At 39.3% G+C, this 22843-nt stretch overlaps 2 protein-coding genes across 2 annotated transcripts in view; both read right to left on the bottom strand.

The window, feature by feature from the left end:
- Positions 1-1821: 1821 nt before the first annotated feature.
- LOC140328354 (retinol dehydrogenase 16-like) lies at positions 1822-11931 on the bottom strand. The gene is made up of 5 exons (XM_072407886.1): positions 11528-11931; positions 8979-9298; positions 5469-5727; positions 3642-3805; positions 1822-2482 (listed from the first exon to the last, which is right to left on the bottom strand). The coding sequence occupies exons 2-5, from the start codon at positions 9289-9291 to the stop codon at positions 2265-2267; spliced, it is 954 nt and encodes a 317-aa protein (XP_072263987.1). The 5' UTR covers positions 9292-9298; positions 11528-11931; the 3' UTR covers positions 1822-2264.
- Positions 11932-16074: 4143 nt separating this feature from the next.
- Positions 16075-22843, bottom strand: part of LOC140321859 (retinol dehydrogenase 16-like) — a 20445-nt gene continuing 13676 nt past the window's right edge. The window contains exons 4-5 of the mRNA XM_072398664.1: positions 19090-19214; positions 16075-18528 (exon numbers count right to left, since the gene is read on the bottom strand). Coding sequence (XP_072254765.1) covers positions 18311-18528; positions 19090-19214 — 343 coding nt within the window. The 3' untranslated portion in view covers positions 16075-18310. The remainder of the gene's footprint in view (positions 18529-19089; positions 19215-22843) is intronic.

Below are 22843 nucleotides of genomic sequence, written 5' to 3'. Positions count from 1 at the left end.
TTTTTAGATAATATAAATTAGGAATAGGGATGAGAAAGTTTTTAAAACTCGATCTCGCAGTGAATTAGGTTGCATTCATTGATCAGCTAAGTGTGCGATCTCTGGCACTAGAGGTTAAATGGGGACAAATCTTCCTATTCAAAACCTCTAGTGCTCTCTGATTGCCTTTCTCAGCTTTCCTCAGCCAATCAGGGAGCACTAGAGGTTTTGAATGGGGAGACTTGTCCCCATTTACCCTGTAGTGTCAAGGATCGCAAACAGGATTCCCAGGGTTGCACGAATGATTGCAGTCCCGAGAATCCATTGCTATCCCGGGAATCGCAAACAGGAGGATTCCCAAGGAATCCCGTGAATCCCCTGCGAATCTTCCTGTTATAATTTCCTTGATCTTCCGATGGTTTCATGAAATCGGTTTGCCGAAATTTTGCGGAACCATCGGAAGTAGGAGGAAATTTTCGCGAGAATGCCAGAGGCATCCCTAATTAGGAACTGCAGCCAAATAGGCTGCATTTCAATTAAGGGCACAACATGTGGCTACATAGGATGTTCTCCAGGGGGTCATACAAGAAAAAAATTCTGCACCTCAATGATAGTAACAGTAGTAGTAATAGTGGGTCTTTGGACTGTCTTTTAGAGGGCAATAAGCAATAGTAGGCTCTGCATTACTCCCACGTAAGGTTTTGAAGATATTATACAATCCTAAACATTACACAGGGTATTAGCATAACCTGAATGTGGCAGAATTGTAATATTACCTGTAACCCATATTACAAATACCAAATACCACTGCACTAGAACCTTTTGCTGATTTAAACATTGCCTTCCAAATAACACAAATGTCTGTGTACCTTGACCCTCTTTCATTATCCTTTAAGCTTGCAGGGACAAAGACTTGAAAACTGACCAGGACACATTTCATTTCATATATAAAAAGTCAGGCTGTGTTATACTATAGTAAGCTATGTTGGTTTTTGCATTTGTTTATATTTTTTTATATTGAACTAAATATTTTATTATAGCTTTTTCTACATCTGAGTGCTCATGTGAAGAAGAGGCCGCCTAGAAAAGGGTATTTGATCAGCGACATGACTAGTGTTTGTGTAACCCAGGACATTTTAGCAGTGGAATTAAGTCACTGCCAGGTAATGTGCTCTGTAATCAGCAAAAAAAAAATATTATGCTGACTACAGGATGTGACTGCAGCATGAGAAATGACCACTAAAATGAAAACATGTTTATTTTATGTTTAGAGATTTTTAATCATTTTAGTGTGAATTTTAAAGAGAAAGTAATCAGCAATATGGATGGCAGGTCATGTAAGAGTAAAGGGTTTGTAAGTGTAGGTCAGGTGTGGGTCCTAAAATTTAGACTTGTAAAAGTCCCTAGCAGAGTCCAATAAGGTATTTTGTTTTCTAAGGTATTTTGTTTTCTATTTGTTACATTTACCTAAAACAACTCTGGTTCATGCCTTAAAAGTACTCTCAAATGTCCCCATACTGGTCTGTATATTGATCCTTGCTACTTCTGTTTTACTACCATAACACTGTATTGTGTAATCCCTTGTTAGTCCCTTTATCATAACAGGGGCTGCAAAAGGTCTATCTTCAGGAAGCAGGAGGTGGAGTCCAGAATCTCTGTCAGTCTCTGTGATTAGGGACCCATCAGAGGAAGGGGGTCTGTCAGTACAAGGAAGATAGGCACTGATCTCTGTACAACCCCTAGCAGCTCAGAATTCTACAGCTATTACCTTTTTTCACTAATCTTTGCTATCAGGTCTCCTCTGCCACTGCCAGACAGCACAATAATCACAAACTTTAGCACTTTTGCATTGTGTCTGTGTGCATGCAAAAATTTATTTTTGAATCCACTGAGTGTATGTTTAACAGTAAGTCTGTGTGAAGTAAACATAGAGGCAGCACTCAGTACTGCCTCTCACACACTGTATCAGAATAAGTATTCCTGGACACTTTGTATTTGCAGCTCCCACACATATAAATAAGATTAAACAACTGAGAAGACAGAAAGCAAATATCTGAAAAAGAATAAACAGGCCAGGACAGCACAGATAAGGAGGAAAGGGCTAGATGACCTTGCTGGTACATCAGACGGAAATGAGGTGGGCTCAGGATACTTGTTGCATTTCTAATGTTTGTTGTGTTGAATTTGTGAAAGGTTGCAGAGGACTATCTACAAGTGTGCAAAAAGAAAGGTAAGGCTGAATCCAGCCTTAAAGTATACAATCTAAAATAAGACAGAAGAGGTAGTTAGGCTTTTTGGGCTGGTTTTGGGTAGGCTGCAGTAATAAGGAAATCTGTAATGATAGTGGGGATGTAAGACAGTGGAATGTAGAGCAGTTTGGCATCCCATCCTGCAGAATAGCGTGTCTTGGGGTGTTCAGCTGTCAGGGCATGTTCCATGCAATCAGTCACCAGAGACAATTTTGTGTTGCTTCTCGACAAAACTTGACCAGCAGTCCAGCAATCTAAACACAGAGACAAAAATTGTTACATTTAAAAATAAATTGGGGGGTGCAGAGGTGATCTAAAGGAAATGGATTTAGGGTGTAAGCACATGGAGGTTGCTTGTTACAAGTATAGGGCTTGAAGGATCAGCCCGAAGCCTCCTGGGATATGTGACATATGTATCCCAGGAGGCTGCGCGCTTCCCATTCAGTCATTACTAGCAAGGTGGCAAAGAGGAGGGGCCCCTTCTATTAAAAAAATATACATATATAATTATATATATTTAGGGAAAAAAGAAAACAAATACATTTTTATTTTATATGAAAGTGGGTAACCCCCCTCTTATATAAAGCAAAAAATGTGGTGATCTGCATTAAGACTGGCATTGAGGTAGAGTCATTGTAGAAGGGAGACCTGATATTTTTTATCATTACTATTTACTCATTTAAAAAATGCTAGTTGCTTGGTTGTCATACTGACCCCCTTGTGTTATTATATAAAAAGTAAGATAGAACTAGTAGGTAGATAAGAAGTTGAACATATATAGCTGGTAGCAATTTCACATACTGATTCATACTGGAGAGCAATTAGATAATTAGTGCTGCTCTGTGTCACTGTGTACCAGAAGCTTAGCTCCCTTTTGAAATAACATTCAGGTTTACAGACATGAAATTCAAACACATTATCACTTTTAAGGAAAATAGCAAAGATTGTTGCTATCTGGATTAAAGAGCCAGACATTACCAGTGTTCAAGCTACCAAAATTAACAATGCTACTACCATTAGCACACAATGAGAATGGTGGTAAGCATTTTAATTGGCTGTTGGCCATCAGGACTGCCCTCCATACAACTACCCAACAAGACCAGTCACCACCAAATATGTGTTCTAACTGGGTGATAGTGTCAGGGTTGGACCCTATAGAGTCCTTGCCAATTAAATGTTTACTGCCATTTTCATAGACTCCAGACCTATAGACTATTATGGTACTAGTAGTAAACGCGGTAATCAAAAATATTTATGGGATCCCAAAGGGCTAAAGCTGAATACTGGCATTTCAGCTGAATGTTGCTCAAACCAAACAGGTATGTTCAAGCAACACTAATAGGGAATCCACCACATTACTGCATGGAAAAGTTCATATTAAGATAGCTCTAGTTATTTTGTTCATGCACTCACATTTATCAAAGTATTCTTGTCCATAACTCTGGCGGATTTCTTCTTGTAGTCTTATCCACATATTTTTTGCACAATCTTTCTGTAGTTTCGCATCTGTTACTTGTGTAGCGAAGAATCCTGGCTCTATAATGCAGACTTTCACTCCAAATGAGGCCATCTCACGACTACAAATGAAAATACCCTGTTATAGCAGTAAATAGTCGGAAGAAAATGGGTGAAAAGCTATACTGTTCTGTTTTGTAAAACCTATATAGAAAATTGAAGGCCGAAGAATATCCTTTTATTTCCTTTATCAATAATTATGCACAAGTAAAAAAAATGCATGCATCTCCCCAATATATATACATTTTAAAAGTTCCTAAATTCTGTACTGAAATGCTAAACAATATTATCAGCAAAAATCTCTTTTGTAGGCTATGGAACTCCCCCTCCCCCCATATTAATTGGTGTTACTTTGAAAAGTAAAGAACAGTAAATATGTACTTTGTGTTTTCAGAATCAACAAGTTAAAAAAATTCCTGAAATCTAAGCAGTCACTACATCTATGAATTCATTTACTAAAAAGAGCATAGGTTGTTTAGAGAGCAGAGTTCTCCCTTTAAACAATTCATGTTTCATTTATTTTAGTAAATTAAATGAAACTATACTGACTTCAACCGACAAATCGTGCAAGGAAAAATACCGATTTTTTTTTTATCCTTGCACATTCTTTACAAAGTGAACTATCCTCACATTCACTAAGCTAAGTGAATTATCCCTTGCAAAGGTTACAGTCACCGTGGTGAGTAAACAGCCTAAATAAATACCTTTAGTAAATAAACCCCAATGTACTTTCTTGCTTATATATACAAAAACATGCAGTTAGGTTATTTGCTCCCTCCCAAAATGCCTTTACAGCATGAGTGGAAAAGCGGTGCAGCATAGGCTGCTGGGTGTTAATGTAAGCAATACAATAATAAAACTACAACAAATAAAAATGCATTTAAAAGTAATACTGCCTATCATAAAACATAGGATTAAAAGTCAAATAAAGATGTCACAGGGTGGTTAACACTGTTGTTTGCCATCTGTGTTGTTCTGCAACTAGCTCCTATCAGGGCCATTTCTGCTTGGATTATACAATTTCTAACATCCCTGGATCTGGCCCAAATGTATGTATACAATAGATTGGTATAGGCAATTGCAATATTTTATGCTAAATGTATTCATTTGGTTTCTGTTTTTTTTTTTTATTCTATGAACGTCAATTAATAAAGTGAGGGAGATAGTACAAAAAGCTTACAGTTTACCCAGTACCAGAGGACCCTGCGTTCTTTCTCCTTTAACATAGATAGCTCCCTTAAACTTAGTTTCCACAAAGCCTCATTGGTCAGACATTTGCTAAATGCTGCCAAGCTCTGTATACCGCAGCTCTAGAGGTCGAGCACCTGCCCCTCCATGACCCAATAGTTTTGTATTATTAATGAAAAAATGGTTATGGAAGACCTTACTGTGGGCCTTCATGATAGAGATGAGAAGTTCAAAACCACATGGTGCTATTGAACAATATTTCTAGACTCCCCTGATTATGGGAGGTATATGTGTTCCAGAATAGCCAAATCCAATGTGAATATTGTAAACTTCATTGCTGTATGTCTACTACACTGTAGAATATGTGTACTAGTCAGATAAATATGTATCATAAAAGCTGCCTTTGTATTTGTATATCTGTATATTGTCGATGTAGCCCTTGTAGAAACCTTGTTATGTTTGTTTTTTATGTCTTTTGAAAACATAAAATTGTAAATGAAGAATGTTATAAAAAAAAATGAAATAATAGCTGCTTACCGGAGACTGTCTGAGAATGACTCCACTCCATACTTGGACATGCAGTATCCTCCACCACCGAAAGTTAATCTACCTGCAATACTGGCTACATTCACTATACGTCCTCGTGCTTTTCGGATCAGAGGAAGCATCTTAATCGTAACATCAATGACCCCTAGCAAGTTGACATTTAGGATCCTAAGGAAATCCTCCTTGGTCAGCCACTCGTTTGGAGCAGTTGGAAGAGATACACCTGCATTATTCACTAAGCCCCAAAGACCTGCAGATTATAACATAAATAATGGTTTAATTTAATTACCTATTACTTTTCTGATGAGTTTAAAAAACAAATTTTGTCTTTTTTTCCCTATAAAATGTTGAATTTAAAAATGAGGCGCGTAAGGGGAAAATTCCATCAATCTACCATTGCTAACCATGGCTATTACAAACTGTTTCTTCTCTAGATACTAATTTGTGGTTGCCATATTGATGCATTACCACATACTTCAATATGTCCCAAGTCCGTGACCTGAAACAAGTATAGAAATAATGAATTTGAAACCATTTCTGATTTTCATTTATAAATACATTTTACAAATATTGATACCCTTGCCTTTATGTCAGGAAATGCACCACTTCCCCCAGAAAATGTTTGCATTTACAAATACTTTAGTATTGTCATGTGTGTTTCTTTTGTTGGCACTTGAAGAGCACAAAAATGCAGAGAAAAAAAAACCTCTAACATTCCACACAAAAGGTCAAAAAACGGCCTGGAAATAAAATCATTGCACCATCAACTTAATACTTGGTAGCACAGTTTTGGGAGGAAATAACTGATGTTAATCTCTTTCTATAACTTCATTACAATGTTGCACATAGTGGTAAGAGGAACATTATTTCTGGAGATGGATTTGGGATTAAAGCCGTAGGATTTTCAGTACTTTTCTATAATTTTGGTTCTCAAATCTTCAGCCAATTCTTTGCTCTTCTTTCTTTTCTCCATGACCAGACCAGAAGCAGCTGGCAAAGGAAGAGTGGTCTGCAATTCCATTAGAGTGATGTAAATGACTCATTAATTGTTACAGAATGCAATTAACATCTATCTAGGTTTTTCAGGGTACAGGGTGTGCTACCAAGTATTAGGTTGAGGGTGCCAATAATTTTGTCTGGGCCATTTTTGACGTTTTATGTTGAATGTCTTTGAATTTCTTTCTCTGCTTTTTTGTATTCTTCCAGTGCCAACAAAAGAACTAAACATAACAATGCCAAAGCATTTGTAATTGCTACAATTTTCTGGGAGAAGTGATGCATTTTCTGACATAAATGCAAGAGTGCCAATATTTTTGGCCATGACCGTATGGGGTAGGGTTCCAGACAGCCAGGCAGCACATACTTTTAGGAGAATTGCCCACAAATAGGGTAACTTAAGGCACGTAGTGTTGTAACCCAAAACCTTGTTCATAAAATAAAATAACCTTTAACCACCTGGCCGGAAAACCCGACCTTGGTTCGGGTCTATCGATTTTGCAAAAATCAATAAACCCTAACTTTTCTCACTGTCTAAATCCCCTCACTTACCTGGTCCCCGCTGCGATGATCGAAAAAAAAAATACTCACCTTCTCCCCGCAGCTCCTCCGGCCATGTCTTCTGTCTTCTGTCTTCATCCGGCGAGTGCAGTGACGATCACCGGGGTTTCCCGGTGACGTCTCTGCATGCGTCGGTGCAGGCGGGAGGCGGGGCGGGAAATTCAAAATTTTGTATTGAGTTCCTTTGCCTTGAACTCAATACAAAAAAATCCTTATATAATATATATATAATTGTATTATATATATATATATATATAATATATAGGCTACTGTACATTACATTATACACTATTTTTTTTTTAAAAACTTTTTTTTAAAGATTTTTTTTTAAAGATTTTTTGTTTTAAAGGTTTTTTTTTTGTTTTATAAAAAAAAATTATTATTAAATTTATAAAATTTTGGACATACGGTATTTCGGTGAGTTATGCGGTAATTCGGTGAATAATAAGTAATTATTGAGTAATTCGGTGAATTATAGCCTACAATCTAAAATAAATTTCCATGCAAATAATTTAACACTTTTTGCATGGAAGTACAGAAGTTTGGAAAGAATTAGAATACCCGATGTTCGCGTACGCGTCCCTCGGCAATTCCTTATGATGTCCGTGCATGCGCCCGTCGATAGGGGTCGTAGCGGGAAATTCAAATATTTTGTTTTGGATTCAATACAAAGTCCTGTATCCAGTCTAATACAAAATATATTTATGTGGTTTTGTCTATAGGTATGTGACGTTGGACCATTGGACACTAGGGAGGTGTTTTAGAAAAAATATATTACTATACAGTATACCGACTTATCGCATTTTCAGTATTTTTTATTTATTTATGTATTCTTGTTTAAGCTGATTTTTGTGTATTTTATTTAATTTTATTAAATGTATATATTTTTTTTTACATGATTGTGTGTTTCAAACATTTTTTATACTCATGACATCTACTAGACCCTTGTTCGGACATATTTCTGTATTATATATTTCGTATTTTAAGTTACAGGTCTACAATTTAAAAAAAAAATCATGAAAAACAGTGTACCGCTTTTGGTACAGAAATCTAGACATCAGTGTAACGCCCAGGAGGTTAACCTAACCTGTATCATAAATACTGTCTGGTATTCTAACACATGCACAGATATCTCCATGGCCATAAATAGAGATTGCATAAACAATAGATAGGGCTTAAACATAAGTTATTTTATATACTTCATTGGCTATTAGAATGGCTTTCTTAATGACAAAATGATCACCAATAAGACTGGTTCTGATTATCAGCACATCAATAAGTACATTCAGATACCAACAGACAGGTTCTGATTCTTTAAAAACACTTTCTGCATTTCGGTAGGTTAAACACAGACAGGTGTGTTCAGGAGAAATATCCTACCCTATCAGGCCCTTCAAAATATTGTGATACAATAAGTTAATTCAAGGATATAGTGTTTGAGGGAAACAAACTAAAAATGTCAACTAAATAAAATAGAAAAACCCTAATGCAGAGCTTTAGAACTACATATAAGGGAAGAGGAGACTTTGAAAATTATAATTGTGAAACTAAAACTAAGAAAAAAATGCCAAAACACAAAGGAGTGTGGAGTGTTTTTACCCAAGATTTACTCAACTTTCACTAGCAAAATGTGTAAAATGTGTAAATCTTTAGTTAGCGTTGCCCATATCTATTTATACTATTTATACAATTATACTACTGCAATCAATTGCAATCAATGAGCAGTTTTCAGGTAATATTTTATTGTCATATATGGATAACTTCAAAACAATTCTTAAGATCTATATGTTTGCTTCAAATTAGTTATATTTATTCCTAGGATTTGTAATATGCTCTAAACTGTGCCAACCCATATATACAGTAGCTTATCACCTAAGGTGTTTTCTATAGTGTTATAATGTTGTGGGATCTTGCATAGAATTAAATATGTAACAAATCACTCACCCTTATCTCCTACAATTTCAGCTACCCACTTGGCTGTAAGGCTTACACTCTGGCTGTCTGTGACATCCAGGATAACAGTCTGCAGCCTACTAGATGTCTCTTTTTTCAGGTCTTCAGCTCCTTTCTCAGTCAGACAAGCTGCGAGAACATTTAGTCCACGTTTGTCCAACTGTCTGGCTGCTAAATTTCCAAAACCTGAGTCACATCCTGTTATCAGAACATACTTGCTTGTGAGATTCGGGAGGATCAGACGTTTTTGTTTCCACCTATATAGGTAGACCAAACCTAGAAGCACTAGCAGCAGGAGCCACATGATGACACTGCATGCCAAAAAAAGAAATATATAATAATATAAAAAGACATTATTAGAAAAACATAAATCTCTAAGTTCAATATTTATTTACTTTATATATGATTCCTAAGAGAGTAGGCTTCCTGTAGAGGTTTAATGTATGGGATGATGTTAGAAAGAAATATTGTAAGGATTGTAATGATGTCAGTTCATGTTTTTTGTGGATAGCCATACTCTAGAAACTGAAGGAGAGACTAGTGTTGATGGGTGCTCACTTCACCTCACTTGCCAAACCTATTGCTGTAACTTTGGCATTAATAGGTGATATAGGGGTTTTTGCACATTTCCACTTTACAAGAACTTCCTGTCTCTTCTTTACTACTTAAAGCTTTTTCTCACTGTGTGTGCATCATTTTCTTTGTCTCTCATCACATTTAAAGGTCCAACGTTTCTCAGTAATAAACCTAATCTTCAATACTTAGCTCCAAAAAAAAATATATATATATATAAAAGACAAAATTATTGCAGGCCCTGGGATCAGCTTTAAAGTTAGTGAGGCCCACAGGCAGAGAATAGTCGCAGGGCCTGCATGACAGGGTGCGAGGCCACAGCAAGAGGGTAGGGAAAGAGGTAATTGGTCCAGGGGGGATTTGGGGAGGGGTTGTGCCAAAGAAGTGAGAAGGAGGGTTTAGGAGAAGGGGGGCTTAAAAGGGGAAGCAGGAAGTATGAGGCCCTCTTTCAAGATAGACAGCTTGTAGGGATGCAGCGTTCCCTGCCCACCCTCCCTGGATTTGGTAAGTAGTTAGGTGTTTGTAGTGGCAGTTATAGAAGGCAGGAATCCTGGACATGGAAGACGCTGTTGGTGGTAAGGGGGATTCCTCCATAAGTCGTATGTTGGTTATGGCTTCTGAGGCAGTGCTGGGCAGCTAGGGGCCAAGGTTGGTTTTAATTTTAGGTGGTGTACAGATTATGCTTTCTGAGACCTGCAACCATGGTGGTTTAATTCATTAAGGTTGCAATGTTAAGTTAAAATATGGTGTTCATTTGGGGGTAATTTTGATTTTGGTTAAGAAAGATTTTTTATATGATTGTTTATATAATTGAAGTTGTTTTTGTCTTGGTATATAACTTCTGGTTATTTATATTTTATGTGATGGTTATTTAAATATTTGTTAAATAAACGTCTGCTTGCCAGCCAATTCAAGCGCACATTGCCCCTGATTCATCAATAAAATCCGCGCTCGCTGGAAGCGCGAAAGTACGCGCGGCCAGCGACCGCGGTTTACCGCGGTCCGGACTCGAGTGTGCTGACTTTTAATGCAAGCTCGCCAGTGTAAAGCTGCCGGAGATGCGCGGCTCCGGCCGCGAGCTTTTTCAGTTGCTGAATAGCGCGACGGCGTACGATTTCGGATCGCTAATACAAATGCGCGAGCGATCATCCGATTCTGCTTGATGAATCAGGGGCATTGTGTGTTTTTTGGCGGGATTGGTTGGTAAGCACGTTGGGGGGAGTGGGGAGGGGGTTAATTGGAGAAATGTGTGTAAGGTATGAAGGGCTGTTAGGTCTGAGCTACCCTAGTCAACCTAATTCTTAGATTCTAGGCTGCTACAGGTGTCCAAAGCTCACATTTTTATTGCATTATGTGCACACAAAAAATGAGACTTATGTACTGGAAGTGCTTCCTGCAGACCCCCAGATGGCTGCTGCACTTAACCTCACATACCCAAATATTCCTGTACACCATCAGATACAAATATTTAAAGCTAGAAGGAAAAGGGATGCTAATAAAGGGACCAATGCAAAAGTAAAGTCGGTCACCACATTTTTAACCATTTTATAAACAGGAACAAGTATCCTGGGTTATTTTATGTGCATATATTTATTATAAACTCAATATATTTTATTAATAACCACTATATTATCCTTATGCATCAGTAGACATTTTTTGAACTGAAAAACCCTGGCAATTTACTTGTGACCCCTACTGCATTTTTAATAACAATGAAATACTACATTTAAAACCCAATCACATGAAAAAAAAATAAACAAAGTTTTGAGCAGTGAAGAAAATGTGAATCATAGAAATAAGGAAACTAATATGAGAACTCCTAAATTTTGGGGCATACATTATGGAAAATAGATAAAATCCCAAGTTTTATAGTCAAGCTTGGTATTACCCATACAGGATTATTGCTGTGACAAATTACTAGGATATTTTGGAGAGACTTGCAAAGTATTGGTTATTTTTTACAGTACCTTGCTTTAGCACACCAGTCGTGGATAGGGAGGTAATATGATCACAACACAATGAAGGCTGCAGTATGGCATAACAACAAAATGTCACAGACTGGAATTAGAAGACCTGGACTTTATTACTGTTTAACAGGTTTCCCTCCTCCTCTGGAGTATGAAAATGCAGCACAACAATTACTTGATCTGGGAATGCAACAGTGAAATATTGTCATGTATGTTTAATCATGGCTGTAGGCACTCTTCCTTAGAGTTATTTAATAGGAAGGAAAGAGGTAGACACCACAGAGCAGCAATAAGGAAACAACCAACTGGAAATTTAGGATTTAGTTGGTGAAACCAGGAGATGTTAAAGCAAAACTTCAGAGGTCTGCAAACATAATACTTGAGTATGTTCTTCTTTGCCTTCCTATTTAAGCAATAAATATCAGATGTCAGATGAGATATGTCCAGAGAAGGGCTCTATACAGCTGAGAAGCACATCACCATCCTGGGAGGACTCGGTGCTTGTGTATTTTACTGCATGAGCCGACTATATGTGTATATGTTGTGTAAATGGACACATTCAGCTTGCTTTTGGATGTATTCATCTTGCATTTAACATAAGTTTGGGATGTTTCTGTGATCAGTCAGAATTAGGCAAGTACATTTGAATTCATTCTTAAGCTACGTACACACTTCCAATTATTATCGTCGGAAAACGAACGACGAACGTTCCTGCACGATATACACGAACGATCGTATAGCACCGATCCTGCACATAGAGGTAACGACACGATCGTTCGTAGATATTGTACACACAATAGATACGTTCAGCCACTACTTGGCAATCTGTGTGAACAAACAGAAAATAACAATTATTTGAAAATTCATTGTGACTCATTGGGCCACGACTATCAAGACAGAAGGGGGGGGGGGGGGTCACCCCTTTTTTTTTAAAAGGTGTTTTAAGGAAATAAAAAGGTTGTCTGCCCTTTTCTGTAAAGTAATATTTTGGTGATATGTCTGCTTTACCAGTAATCTAAATTAGATATTTTGGGAGCAGAGAAACTACTGCACCCAGCGTACCATAACAGCATAAAGAGGTATCTGTACACACAGAAGTTAAATACCAATACGGCTATAAAGTAAATATTAATTAAAAACATTTACCATACAGGAATAGGATATGCGCAAATAAACCCAGAGGGAGTCCTGGTGCAGGTGTTTACACACGCAGAGCAAAGATACCTCCAGATATAGAGTGCAGCAAGTTCAGATGCAGGGGCTCCTAAAGATGAACGTAGATGTGGCATTAGCTAAAATTCGTGATGGTGGAGATGAGATCCTGCAACAGGCACTGGAACAGCTGGAAGAGTAGCTTGCCTCTGAAGAAGGCAGAAGTGTGACACTGGAACTCAGTGTCAGCCTATCTACTCTGCCACTCAGTCCTAAAAGAGTCTCTATCCTGCTGCTGCTGCAACCAGACCTCCAGATCCCTATGGGCCTTTGGTTGCTGAATCTGGCTCTGTCCTATTGTGTTTAATGAGCTCTGCACTAATTCTAACTAATCTCCAGCTACAGCTATTCAGAGTACTGGTAACTGTATGTAAACTCTAATACAGCTATGTTCACCTAATACACACAATACACGGACCTGTATCTACTCAGCACTGTGCATATAATACTAACAAAGGGGACAGGTATAGCTCTGTGACAAGACCCTCTCTCTGTGTACTTCCCTCTGAGTAGTCCTGCATTCTGAGGCACTGAACTAGCACTATAAGTCATGAAAGAAGTTGGGACTAGACTCCCATGGACTAGATCCCTGTCTGTGAATACTTATAGATTGAGGCACAAACTCTTGAGATCTAGTGTTCAAGGATCCTCTTGGAGTAGAAGGAACTATAGGGCTGGAGGCCTCAGGAAATACACGCCAATCATGCTCATTGGTATCAGGAAGGACAGATGTGATGTCTGCCTGGGACTGAGGTGGATCACACTCATCTGAGTGATGTCATCTAAATAATTTTCATCACTGATCTGAGGAATAGGCAGCAGATGATTTTGGTGGCAAGCTGTAATCCTTTCTTCAGGTCCCTTCATCTTGTATACTGGAAGACCAGGCAATTGATCCACCTGCTGTAAAAATCCCTTTCCGCCATCAATCAGCCAGTTCATGTTTTCCAGATATACTCAGGTTTCATAGCAAGACTCAATCACCTGATTTCAAGTCTTCATATCTCACACAAAGATATGAACCTTCTTTTCATTCCTTTGGCTGTATTTTCTTCAGCCAAACAGTAAGCAGACTTGAAAGTATCTTTCAGACGGGCCACATATTGGTAATGACTCCGATGATTAATACCATCTCCCAACAATATGTCAGTGGGCAATCTTAGGTTCTCCCCAATCATCAGGAAATATGGGGATATTCCTGTACTTTCATGCCTTGTGCTATTATGAACATGGACTATGGCTTTGACCTTGCCGCTCAAGGTAGGCTTGTCATCACCCTGTCGAGTACCAAACATATCAAGTAAGATTCTGGTAATTATCTCAGGGAGATCATCACCTTCAGGGTTATAAAGAGTGATCCAGCTTTTGCGGATGTTCAGCAGCTGAAGTAACTCTTTAATCGGCTTACTCTCAAAGTCTCTGCCTTGATCTGAGTCCAATCTATGGGATAGACCATAATGAATAAAATACTTTTCCAAAAGCACTCTGGTGACTGTGACTGCCCTTTGATCTCTTGTAAAAAAGCTTTGGTGTATCTGGTAAAATGGTCAGTCACCACTAGTATGTTTCCAATTCCTCTTGAATTGTTATTAATGCAGAGAAAGTCCATGCAGACTATCTCCATGGGCCCTGGGCTCTGTAATGACCCATTGGAGCAACTCCAGCTGGCAGGGCTTTCTTCTGTAGACATCTAAGGCAATGTCTACAAAGACTGTTCACAGTTTCTCCCACCTTGGGACAATAAAATTTGTCTTGGTCTAAACAATAAAGTTTAATTGATCAGCCCGATTTGATTAGTAGAAGTTTTATAAGTGGGAATGACAAAGGCAAGCAAACAGACACAGTTCAGATACAACAAGGCTGCCCAGATAAGAGCTAACAGAAACTAGTTAATTTGGGATAATTGTAGGATAATAAGACAATACCCTTAATTGTTAAAGAGGGAAAAATTGATATGTGGTTTAGGTATACCATTACCAATTATTCAATTTAAGACATAAAGTATTCTTCAATTAAAAGAGTGTCAGTCATTCATTGGCTTAATGGAGCTTTTAGAGCCCATTTGTACTAATTGACAATTTTTTGTTTTGTCTATTTATCTATTCTCATTTAAATTGTCCACTTGAAGTATTAAATCACCTTCATGCTGTGTCCTGGCTGTATTATATTTGAGAGGGGGGCACGGGCAATCGCTGATAGCCAATGTGAGTGTAAGTTTATGAGTAATTAAATATTGTTGATACATGTTAATTCAATCATGAAAAATATATCATACTAATTCATTATTATTGAATTATTATCTGTAGAGCTCCATTTCCTGATGAAGCGAACATGACATCCGCAAAAAATTTTGAAACTGCGCAATATCTCATTTTAGGAAGTCTCCACAAGGAGATGTACACAAATATGTGATTTTAAATACAATTCTTTCTTGTCATCTATTGATTTTAATATGTAAGCTTTAAATTAAATGTAATATAATTTTGATACTTTTGACCTAAAAAGTCCCTAAATTATCTACGGTTTTCCTATGGTAAATCGAAGTGTCTTATGTTTCCATGTTGTATGGGATGTGGTCTGTTGTAAATGAGTCCTGAATGGCATATTTATCATAATCTTTCATAGATCCAAGCTTCAAGCTTCCATGGACAAAGACTTGAAAACTGACCAAGACACATTTTATTTCATATATAAAAAGTCAGGCTGTGTTATTCTATAGTAAGCTATGTTGGTATTTAGATTTGTTTAAATTTTTTTTTTTGGACAAAATATTTACTGGTAATTATAGTCTATTCTACATTTAAAGCTGCATACACACCTGCAATTTTTCTCGTTGGAAAGGATCTTTCACGATCCTTTCCAACGAGAAAAGACTGCACGATGCATTCAATGAACGACCGTACACACGATAGATGGTCAACGATCGTCGTCCAATCCGATCCGCCGGTCCGGTCGTTCATTTCCAACGACTATCCTCGTTCGTCGGCATCGTTGGTTACTTTTTTTCACGAACGATTTTTGCCCAATCGATCGTTCGTCGTTCGTTGTCGTTCATTTCCAACGATAAAAATTGGAAGTGTGTACGCAATGTACGTGATGTACGTGATGTAAACATCATGGCAGCACTCAGTTCTGCCTCTCACACACTGTATCAGCATTAAAGTATTCATGGACAATTTGCATTTGTATGAAGAACATCCTAGGAAGCTCCCACACATAAAGCTAAGACCAAACAACTGAGAAGACAAAAAGCAAATATCTGAAAGAGAATGACCAGGCCAGGACAGCACAGATAGGGAGGAACGATCCAACGATCCCGCTCTGATGCCGGGTAGTTTTTGCATTAGAAGGCGTAGCCAGGCAGGAAATTTAAAAGCAGATAACCGTGTAATCTGCTTTGAAATGCCGCCCGGGGTCCCGGCCAGGCTGCTGCTCACATCAGCAGTTAGATGCGATGCACAATGCAGGACTTCTGCATTGCGAAGCGCATATAACTGGTGATGCGAGCAGAAATAGTAAATTCCGGGACTGATGCCAGCAGCAATTTTTCGCTGGCATCACCCCCGGAATTTATAATTGCTGCTCGCATCACCTGGAAGATGTGATGCACGCATCCTCCTGGTGATGCGAGCAGCAGCCGTTGGTGGTTTCAGGGGGTGCGGCAGGGCGGGACTTTCCCACTTGCATCACCCGGGAAGATGTGACATTTTCCGGGTGATGCGATTGGCATGATGGATTGTGGGGGTGTGGCCGGGCGGTAAAATTAAATAGTTTTTACAGTAAAAAAACACTACAAAACCCTATTGCCCTATTGACCATGATGCGCACCAGGCAGCACCGCCAAGATTTCCATTTACCAGCGCATCTAGGATGAAAATTGAGGCTGAATGCAACCACCCCCTGGCATACCTGAAGTTGTTTTTGACAGATGAAGTTATCGAAAAAAATTGTTGAGAAGACAAACAGGTAAGCCACTCTGTGTTTGCTAACTGTTTGAAATTTTTTGCTATTTTTTTTTTTTAATGCAAACATATATGGTGCTTTGTTTGCTAACATTTAGAAATTGTTTGCTTTTTTTTTTTGTTTAATGCAAATATGTATGCTGCTGTGTGTTTGCTAACTTTTTGAAATTTTTAAAATGTTTTGCTATTTTTTTTTATGCAAACATATATGCTGCTCTGTGTTTGCTAACAAATTACTTGCAACCTTCACCACACCATAAAAGAACCTATCCTAAAATACCTCTATAACTTTGTTTTATGCAGGTAGGCTGGACAACAACAAGGTGCTCCACACCTGAGGTTTGCAAGAAGCAGAAAGTGGGGAACCTGTGACCAAGGATGACATTTGTCTGTTTTTGGGCTTGGTGATCTTGCAGGGAGTTGTGGGCAAACCCACGCAGAAGTGGTACTGGTCCAAGAATAAAATGCTTGCAACTCCATTCTTTGGCACAGTCATGCCAGAATACAGATTTTCCCTCATCATGAAGTACCTGGACTTCGCAAACAATGAAGAATTTGATTATACCACCCAGGAGACCTATGTGCCAGACAGAGATATCAGTATTGACAAAAGTCCAATGTCTTACAAGGGGAGGCTCAGCTGGGTACGGGACATTGCGTCAAAGAGGGCACGATTTGGCGTGAAAAAGTATATGCTGTGTGAATCCTCATCTGGCTACATATGGAATACGGTACTTTACACTGGAAAAGGGAAACAGTTCAACCCCAGATACAGCCATTATGGATTGGCAACATCTTCAGTGCTATCTTGCCAGAGAGCTGACCAAGCCATGACATTCTACCCAGCGATGAGAAAAGGAAGTTCTACACAAACTTTTTCAGGCATCTAGTTGAGCAATGCCTATAGAATGCCTACATTCTGTACATAAAAAATGTCAGAGGCCTGTGAATCATTCAGACTTCATTTTGCAAGTTTCCGAATCCATAGACAAGAACCCCCAAACACCATCAGTGGCTATGAATAGACCTGGACGTCGTGCTTCCACCGTTGTCAACCCAGAACGCCTGACCGGTCGTCACTTCACTGAATACATCCCAGCAACCCAGAAAAAGCTGGCACCTACAAGGATGTGCGTGGTTTGCTGCTCAAAGAAACCAGGTTCTACTGTCCTGACTGTGATGTTGGACTTTGTGCAGCACCTTGCTTCAAAATCTACCACACCCGAGATGTCTACTCGAAATGTAAATATCTTAATCTGCATTTAATTTTTATTATTATTTAGCAATAATATTGCACCCTTGTTTGGATAAATTTCAATGAAAATAATTTGATAATTTTTTTTTTTTTAAATTAAATTGTGGTCAATTATTTCATATTTTTTAAAATATTATTTATAGTTATTTATTATATTATAATTTATGATTATAATATAATAAATAAATATAATTATTATACCCGGGAGTTACTCCTAAAAATTACAGGCCCACAATATAAACAACAAATTTCTATGCAAAAAACTTTGTATCACTTTTTGCATAAAAAAAACTGACAGAATTAGAACACTAGGGGGGTTAAAATATATAATCTAAAATAAGACAGAAGAAGTAGTTAAGCTTTTTGGGCTGGTTTTGGGTAGGCTGCAGTAATAATGAAATCTGTAATGATAGTGGGGAGGTAAGACAGTGGAATGTAGAGCAGTTTGGCATCCCATCCTGCAGAATAGCGTGTCTTGGGGTGTTCAGCTGTCAGGGCATGTTCCATGCAATCAGTCACCAGAGACAACTTTGTGTTACTTCTCGACAAAGTCTGATCAGCAGTCCAGCAATCTAAACACAGAGACAAAAATTGTTACATTTAAAATGGAAAGTGAGGGTGCAGAGGTGATCTATAGAAAATAGATATAGGGTGTAAGCACATGGAGGTGTTTGTTAACAAGTATTAGGCATGAGCAGAAGGATCAGCCCGAAGCCTCCTGGCATATGTGACATATGTATCCCAGGAGGCTGTGCGCTTCCCATTCAGCCTTTACTAGCGAGGTGGCCTCCCCTTCTATGTAAGAAAAAAAAAAAATATTTATATATATATATATATATATATATATAATTATTTAGGGAAAAAAGAAAACAAACATATTTTTATTTTATATGAAAAGGGGTTATCTACCCTTTTATATAAAGTATAAAATGTGGTGATCCACTTTAAAGAGGAACTATACTCAAAAACTAGTTCTTCAATTATTAATCCATTCTTACTTGCTCTAAAATGTCAGTCTTCCCTGGTGGCACTGACTGGATTAGCTTGTATGCATGCAATATATAATGATTTGTGAAGTGTTTAGAAGTGGCCAGCTTGTGACTGGCAAGTTCACGTTTTCTTCCTCTCCTGACCTTCTTCTCCAGCCACTCCTCCTCCCACCTCCTCCCTCTGCACGGAGAGCTCACAAGCTGAAAGAAGCAGGAAGCAGCTGCAGATGGAGCGGTTGCACTGAGTGACATGAGAGTCCCAGGTATATCTAAATAATTAGGGCAGTGGGAGTGGATTAGAAACACTCCCACCAAGGATGGCATTGCCCAAATTGCAGTTCACCGCCTGAGCGGTAAAGAGACCTGGGGGTGTGGTTAGAAGTTGTTTTCAATGTTTAAAGATAAAAGCAAGCAAAAAAAAAATTATTCAGATGATTAAAACGTTGGCTTATGTTATCCATAAGACGAAATTGAATTTGTGAGTAAAGGTATGCTTTAAGACCGGCATTGAGGTTGAGGTGGGGATACCACTTTCTCACGCTGCTGAACTGCTTCCGTACGTGAGATGCTACAGAGATGTAAAATATCTCTTGCAGGAGGATAATTCACTTTGCTATGTGAACAGCCTATATTCCGTTAGTAAATCCACCCCAATAAAACAGGCATCAGTGAAAATCTAGTGGTAAGGAAAAGGTTTTGAAGAAGAGCAGGATACAATTCTTGAGGGGAGACCTGATATTTTATCATTACTATTTACTCATTTAAAAAATGCTAGTTGCTTGGTTGTCATACTGACCCCCTTGTGTTATTATATAAAAAGTAACATAGAACTAGTAGGTAGATAAGAAGTTGAACATATATAGCTGGTAGCAATTTCACATACTGATTCCTACTGGAGAGCAATTAGATAATTAGTGCTGCTCTGTGTCACTGTGTACCAGAAACTTAGCCCCCTTTTGAAATAACATTCAGGTTTACAGACATGAAATTCAAACACATTATCACTTTAAAGGAAAATAGCAAAGATTGTTGCCATCTGGATTCAAGACATCTGACATTCAAATGGAACCAGACATTAGCACTGTTCAAGCTACCAAAATAAGATTTTTTATGCTACTACCATTAGCACACAATGGGAATGGTGGTAAGCATTTTAATTGGCTGTTGGCCATCAGAACTGCCCTCCATACAACCAACCAACAAGACCAGTCACCACCATATAAGTGTTCTAACTGGCTGATAGTGTCAGGGTTGGACCCTATGGAGCCCTAATGTTAGCACTGCAGGTCGTGCCGGCGCCGCTGCTCCTAATTGCAGGCACGGGCGCCGGGTCCCATCTTTCAGGTAGAGTAACCCCACTCTACCTGTGTTCCATGCCTGAGTTTCCTTCCTGCTGGAGACTGCTCTGGTGTTTGAGCTGGCGTGGGTGTGTCTCTCTTAAATCTATGAGGTAACACATACACGCCCTCTGTTTTCTACAGCCTATGGCTGGATCTCTGCAAGTATTTAAAGGCACCTCCTACTACAGGAAGTTGCCTGAGCAATCTCAAGGTTTTACCCTGTGTAACTCCCAGTGCTAAGGTGTTTCCTCTGTTTGCTTTACTGTGTACCGGACCTTGTTTCTTACCCTTGGACTTTGCCTGTTTGCCGCCTGACCCTGACTTCGGATTACGTTTTTGGATCTTTGCCTGATTGTCGCCTGACCCTAACCTCAGATCTGGTTTCTGGACTTTGTCTGATTGCCATAACCTTCTTGGCCACGCAAGCCCCTCAGTGCTTGCACCAGGTATCCTGACTCCTGTGGTCAGCTGCCACTGGCCTGGGGATTGCTCTGGAGTGGCACCTGGCAGCTACCCTGCAGCCCAAGCCTATCCTCACCATCAGAGGCTCTAGTGAAGACCTGGTAGCGGCTTAGTTACGCCCCTCTGGAGCATACCCAGTCAGTGGCACAGTGGGTCCACACCCACTTGCATAACAGTTAGCTCAGGACATGCACTCCGCTGACTTGAATCTTCCCAGTACCATCGAGTTACGCCAGGAGTTGGCTCAGCAGCGTGAGCGTCAGGATCAAATATTGTCCTATCTACGCAATGTGAATATGCGCTTGAATGATTTGACATCTGCCAACCCAGCGCCCAGTGCGGGTTTTTTTTTTGTGAAAAAGAAAGATGGCTCCCTACATCCTTGCATCGACTACAGGGGTCTTAACAAGATAACAGTAAAGAATAAGTACCCGCTTCCCCTAATCCCTGAGTTGTTTGATCCCCTTAGGGGAGCTAAATTTTTTTTCAAATTAGATCTACGTGGGGCCTACAATCTGATTAGTATTCGCCAAGGGGATGAGTGGAAGACCGCCTTCAATACCCGTGACCGTCACTATGAACACCTGGTAATGCCCTTTGGACTAAGCAACGTCCCTGCAGTATTCCAGGAGTTTGTTAAGGACATCTTCAGAGACTTGCTAAAATCCTCAGCTCCTGAGCGTAACTACTCAATTGGAGACAGGGAGTTATTGGCCATAAAAATGGAACTAGAGGAATGGCGTTACCTTCTCGAGGGCGCATCTCATCCGTTGGTGATCTACACCGACCACAAAAATTTGACTTATTTCCAGTCTGCACAAAGACTGAATCCTCGTCAAGCTAGATGGTCCTTATTCTTTGCACGTTTTGATTTTGTTCTCCATTTTCATGCCGCAGAGAAGAATATCAAAGCTGATGCTCTCTCAAGGTCTTTTGATGCTACTGATCAAGAGGAGGAACCTCAACACATCATTGACCCCGCAAAAATTTCTGTATGCCCTGTTAAGTTTTCTGAGATTCCACCCGGAAAGACTTTTGTTGCATGGAACCTCAGGAAGCGAATTCTAGTCTGGGGTCATTCCTCAAAGATTGCAGGTCATGCCGGACAACGAAAAACTTTCAAACTTATTTCCCAACGTTACTGGTGTCCAACCCTGGGGCAAGACATTCAAGAGTTTGTCACTGCCTGTCCGTCATGCGCACAGTATAAAACCTCCAGGCACCGTCCTGCGAGCCTTTTGCTTCCCCTGCCTGTTCCTAAGGCTCCTTGGCAACAGATAGCCATGGATTTTATTACTGATCTACCCTTGTCCTCTGGGTGTTCTGTGATCTGGGTAGTGGTGGATCGTTTCTCCAAAATGGCGCACTTCGTTCCTCTGCCTGGTCTTCCTTCTGCCCCTCAGCTGGCAAAAAATTTATTGAACATATTTTTCGTCTCCATGGTTTTCCCCACCGTATTGTTTCAGATAGAGGTGTACAGTTCACGTCTAAGTTTTGGAGAGCTCTTTGTAATCTCTTGAATGTGTCTCTGGACTTTTCTTCAGCTTATCACCCACAGTCTAAAGGTCAAGTGGAACGTGTCAACCAAATCCTGACCAATTTTCTACCACATTTTATCAACCTCCATCATGATAACTGGGTTGAGTTATTACCTTGGGCTGAATTTTCATACAATAATCATGTCAGCGAATCTTCCAAGAAATCGCCATTTTTTATTGTTTATGGCCAACAACCAAATATCCCACTCCCGGTGTGTTCTTCTTCTGGTATCCCTGCAGCAGATGCTACCACAAGAGAATTCTCTGAAATCTGGGAGGAGACTAGGGGAGCTCTTAAGGAAGCGTCTGTCCGCATGAAGAAATCCGCAGATAAGAGACGTAGAGTTTCTCCTAAGTTCCGTCCTGGTGATAAAGTCTGGCTCGCCTCAAAATACATCCGGCTCAAAATACCCTCTTACAAATTGGGTCCACGTTTTATTGGTCCTTTTGAAATTCTGGAACAAATCAATGACGTTTCCTACAAACTTAAGCTGCCAGCCTCACTCTGGGTACCGAATTCCTTCCATGTCTCCCTGCTGAAGCCCATCATCCTGAATC

The sequence above is a fragment of the Pyxicephalus adspersus genome, chromosome 1 (genome assembly GCF_032062135.1).
Source record: "Pyxicephalus adspersus chromosome 1, UCB_Pads_2.0, whole genome shotgun sequence".
Lineage (NCBI taxonomy): Eukaryota > Metazoa > Chordata > Amphibia > Anura > Pyxicephalidae > Pyxicephalus > Pyxicephalus adspersus.
The sequence above is the reverse complement of the archived record's forward strand: the minus strand, read 5'-3'. Positions and strand labels throughout refer to the sequence as shown.

Bases quoted from the DNA above. Each gene is read 5' to 3' on its own strand.
- LOC140328354 (XM_072407886.1), bottom strand. From the start codon at position 9,291: ATGTGGCTCCTGCTGCTAGTGCTTCTAGGTTTGGTCTACCTATATAGG. The intron at 5,728-8,978 runs GTGAGTGATTTG...TATAATCTGCAG, and splicing joins TGAAATTGTAGGAGATAAGG to GTCTTTGGGGCTTAGTGAAT. The intron at 3,806-5,468 runs GTAAGCAGCTAT...TTTCATTTGTAG, and splicing joins TCATTCTCAGACAGTCTCCG to TCGTGAGATGGCCTCATTTG.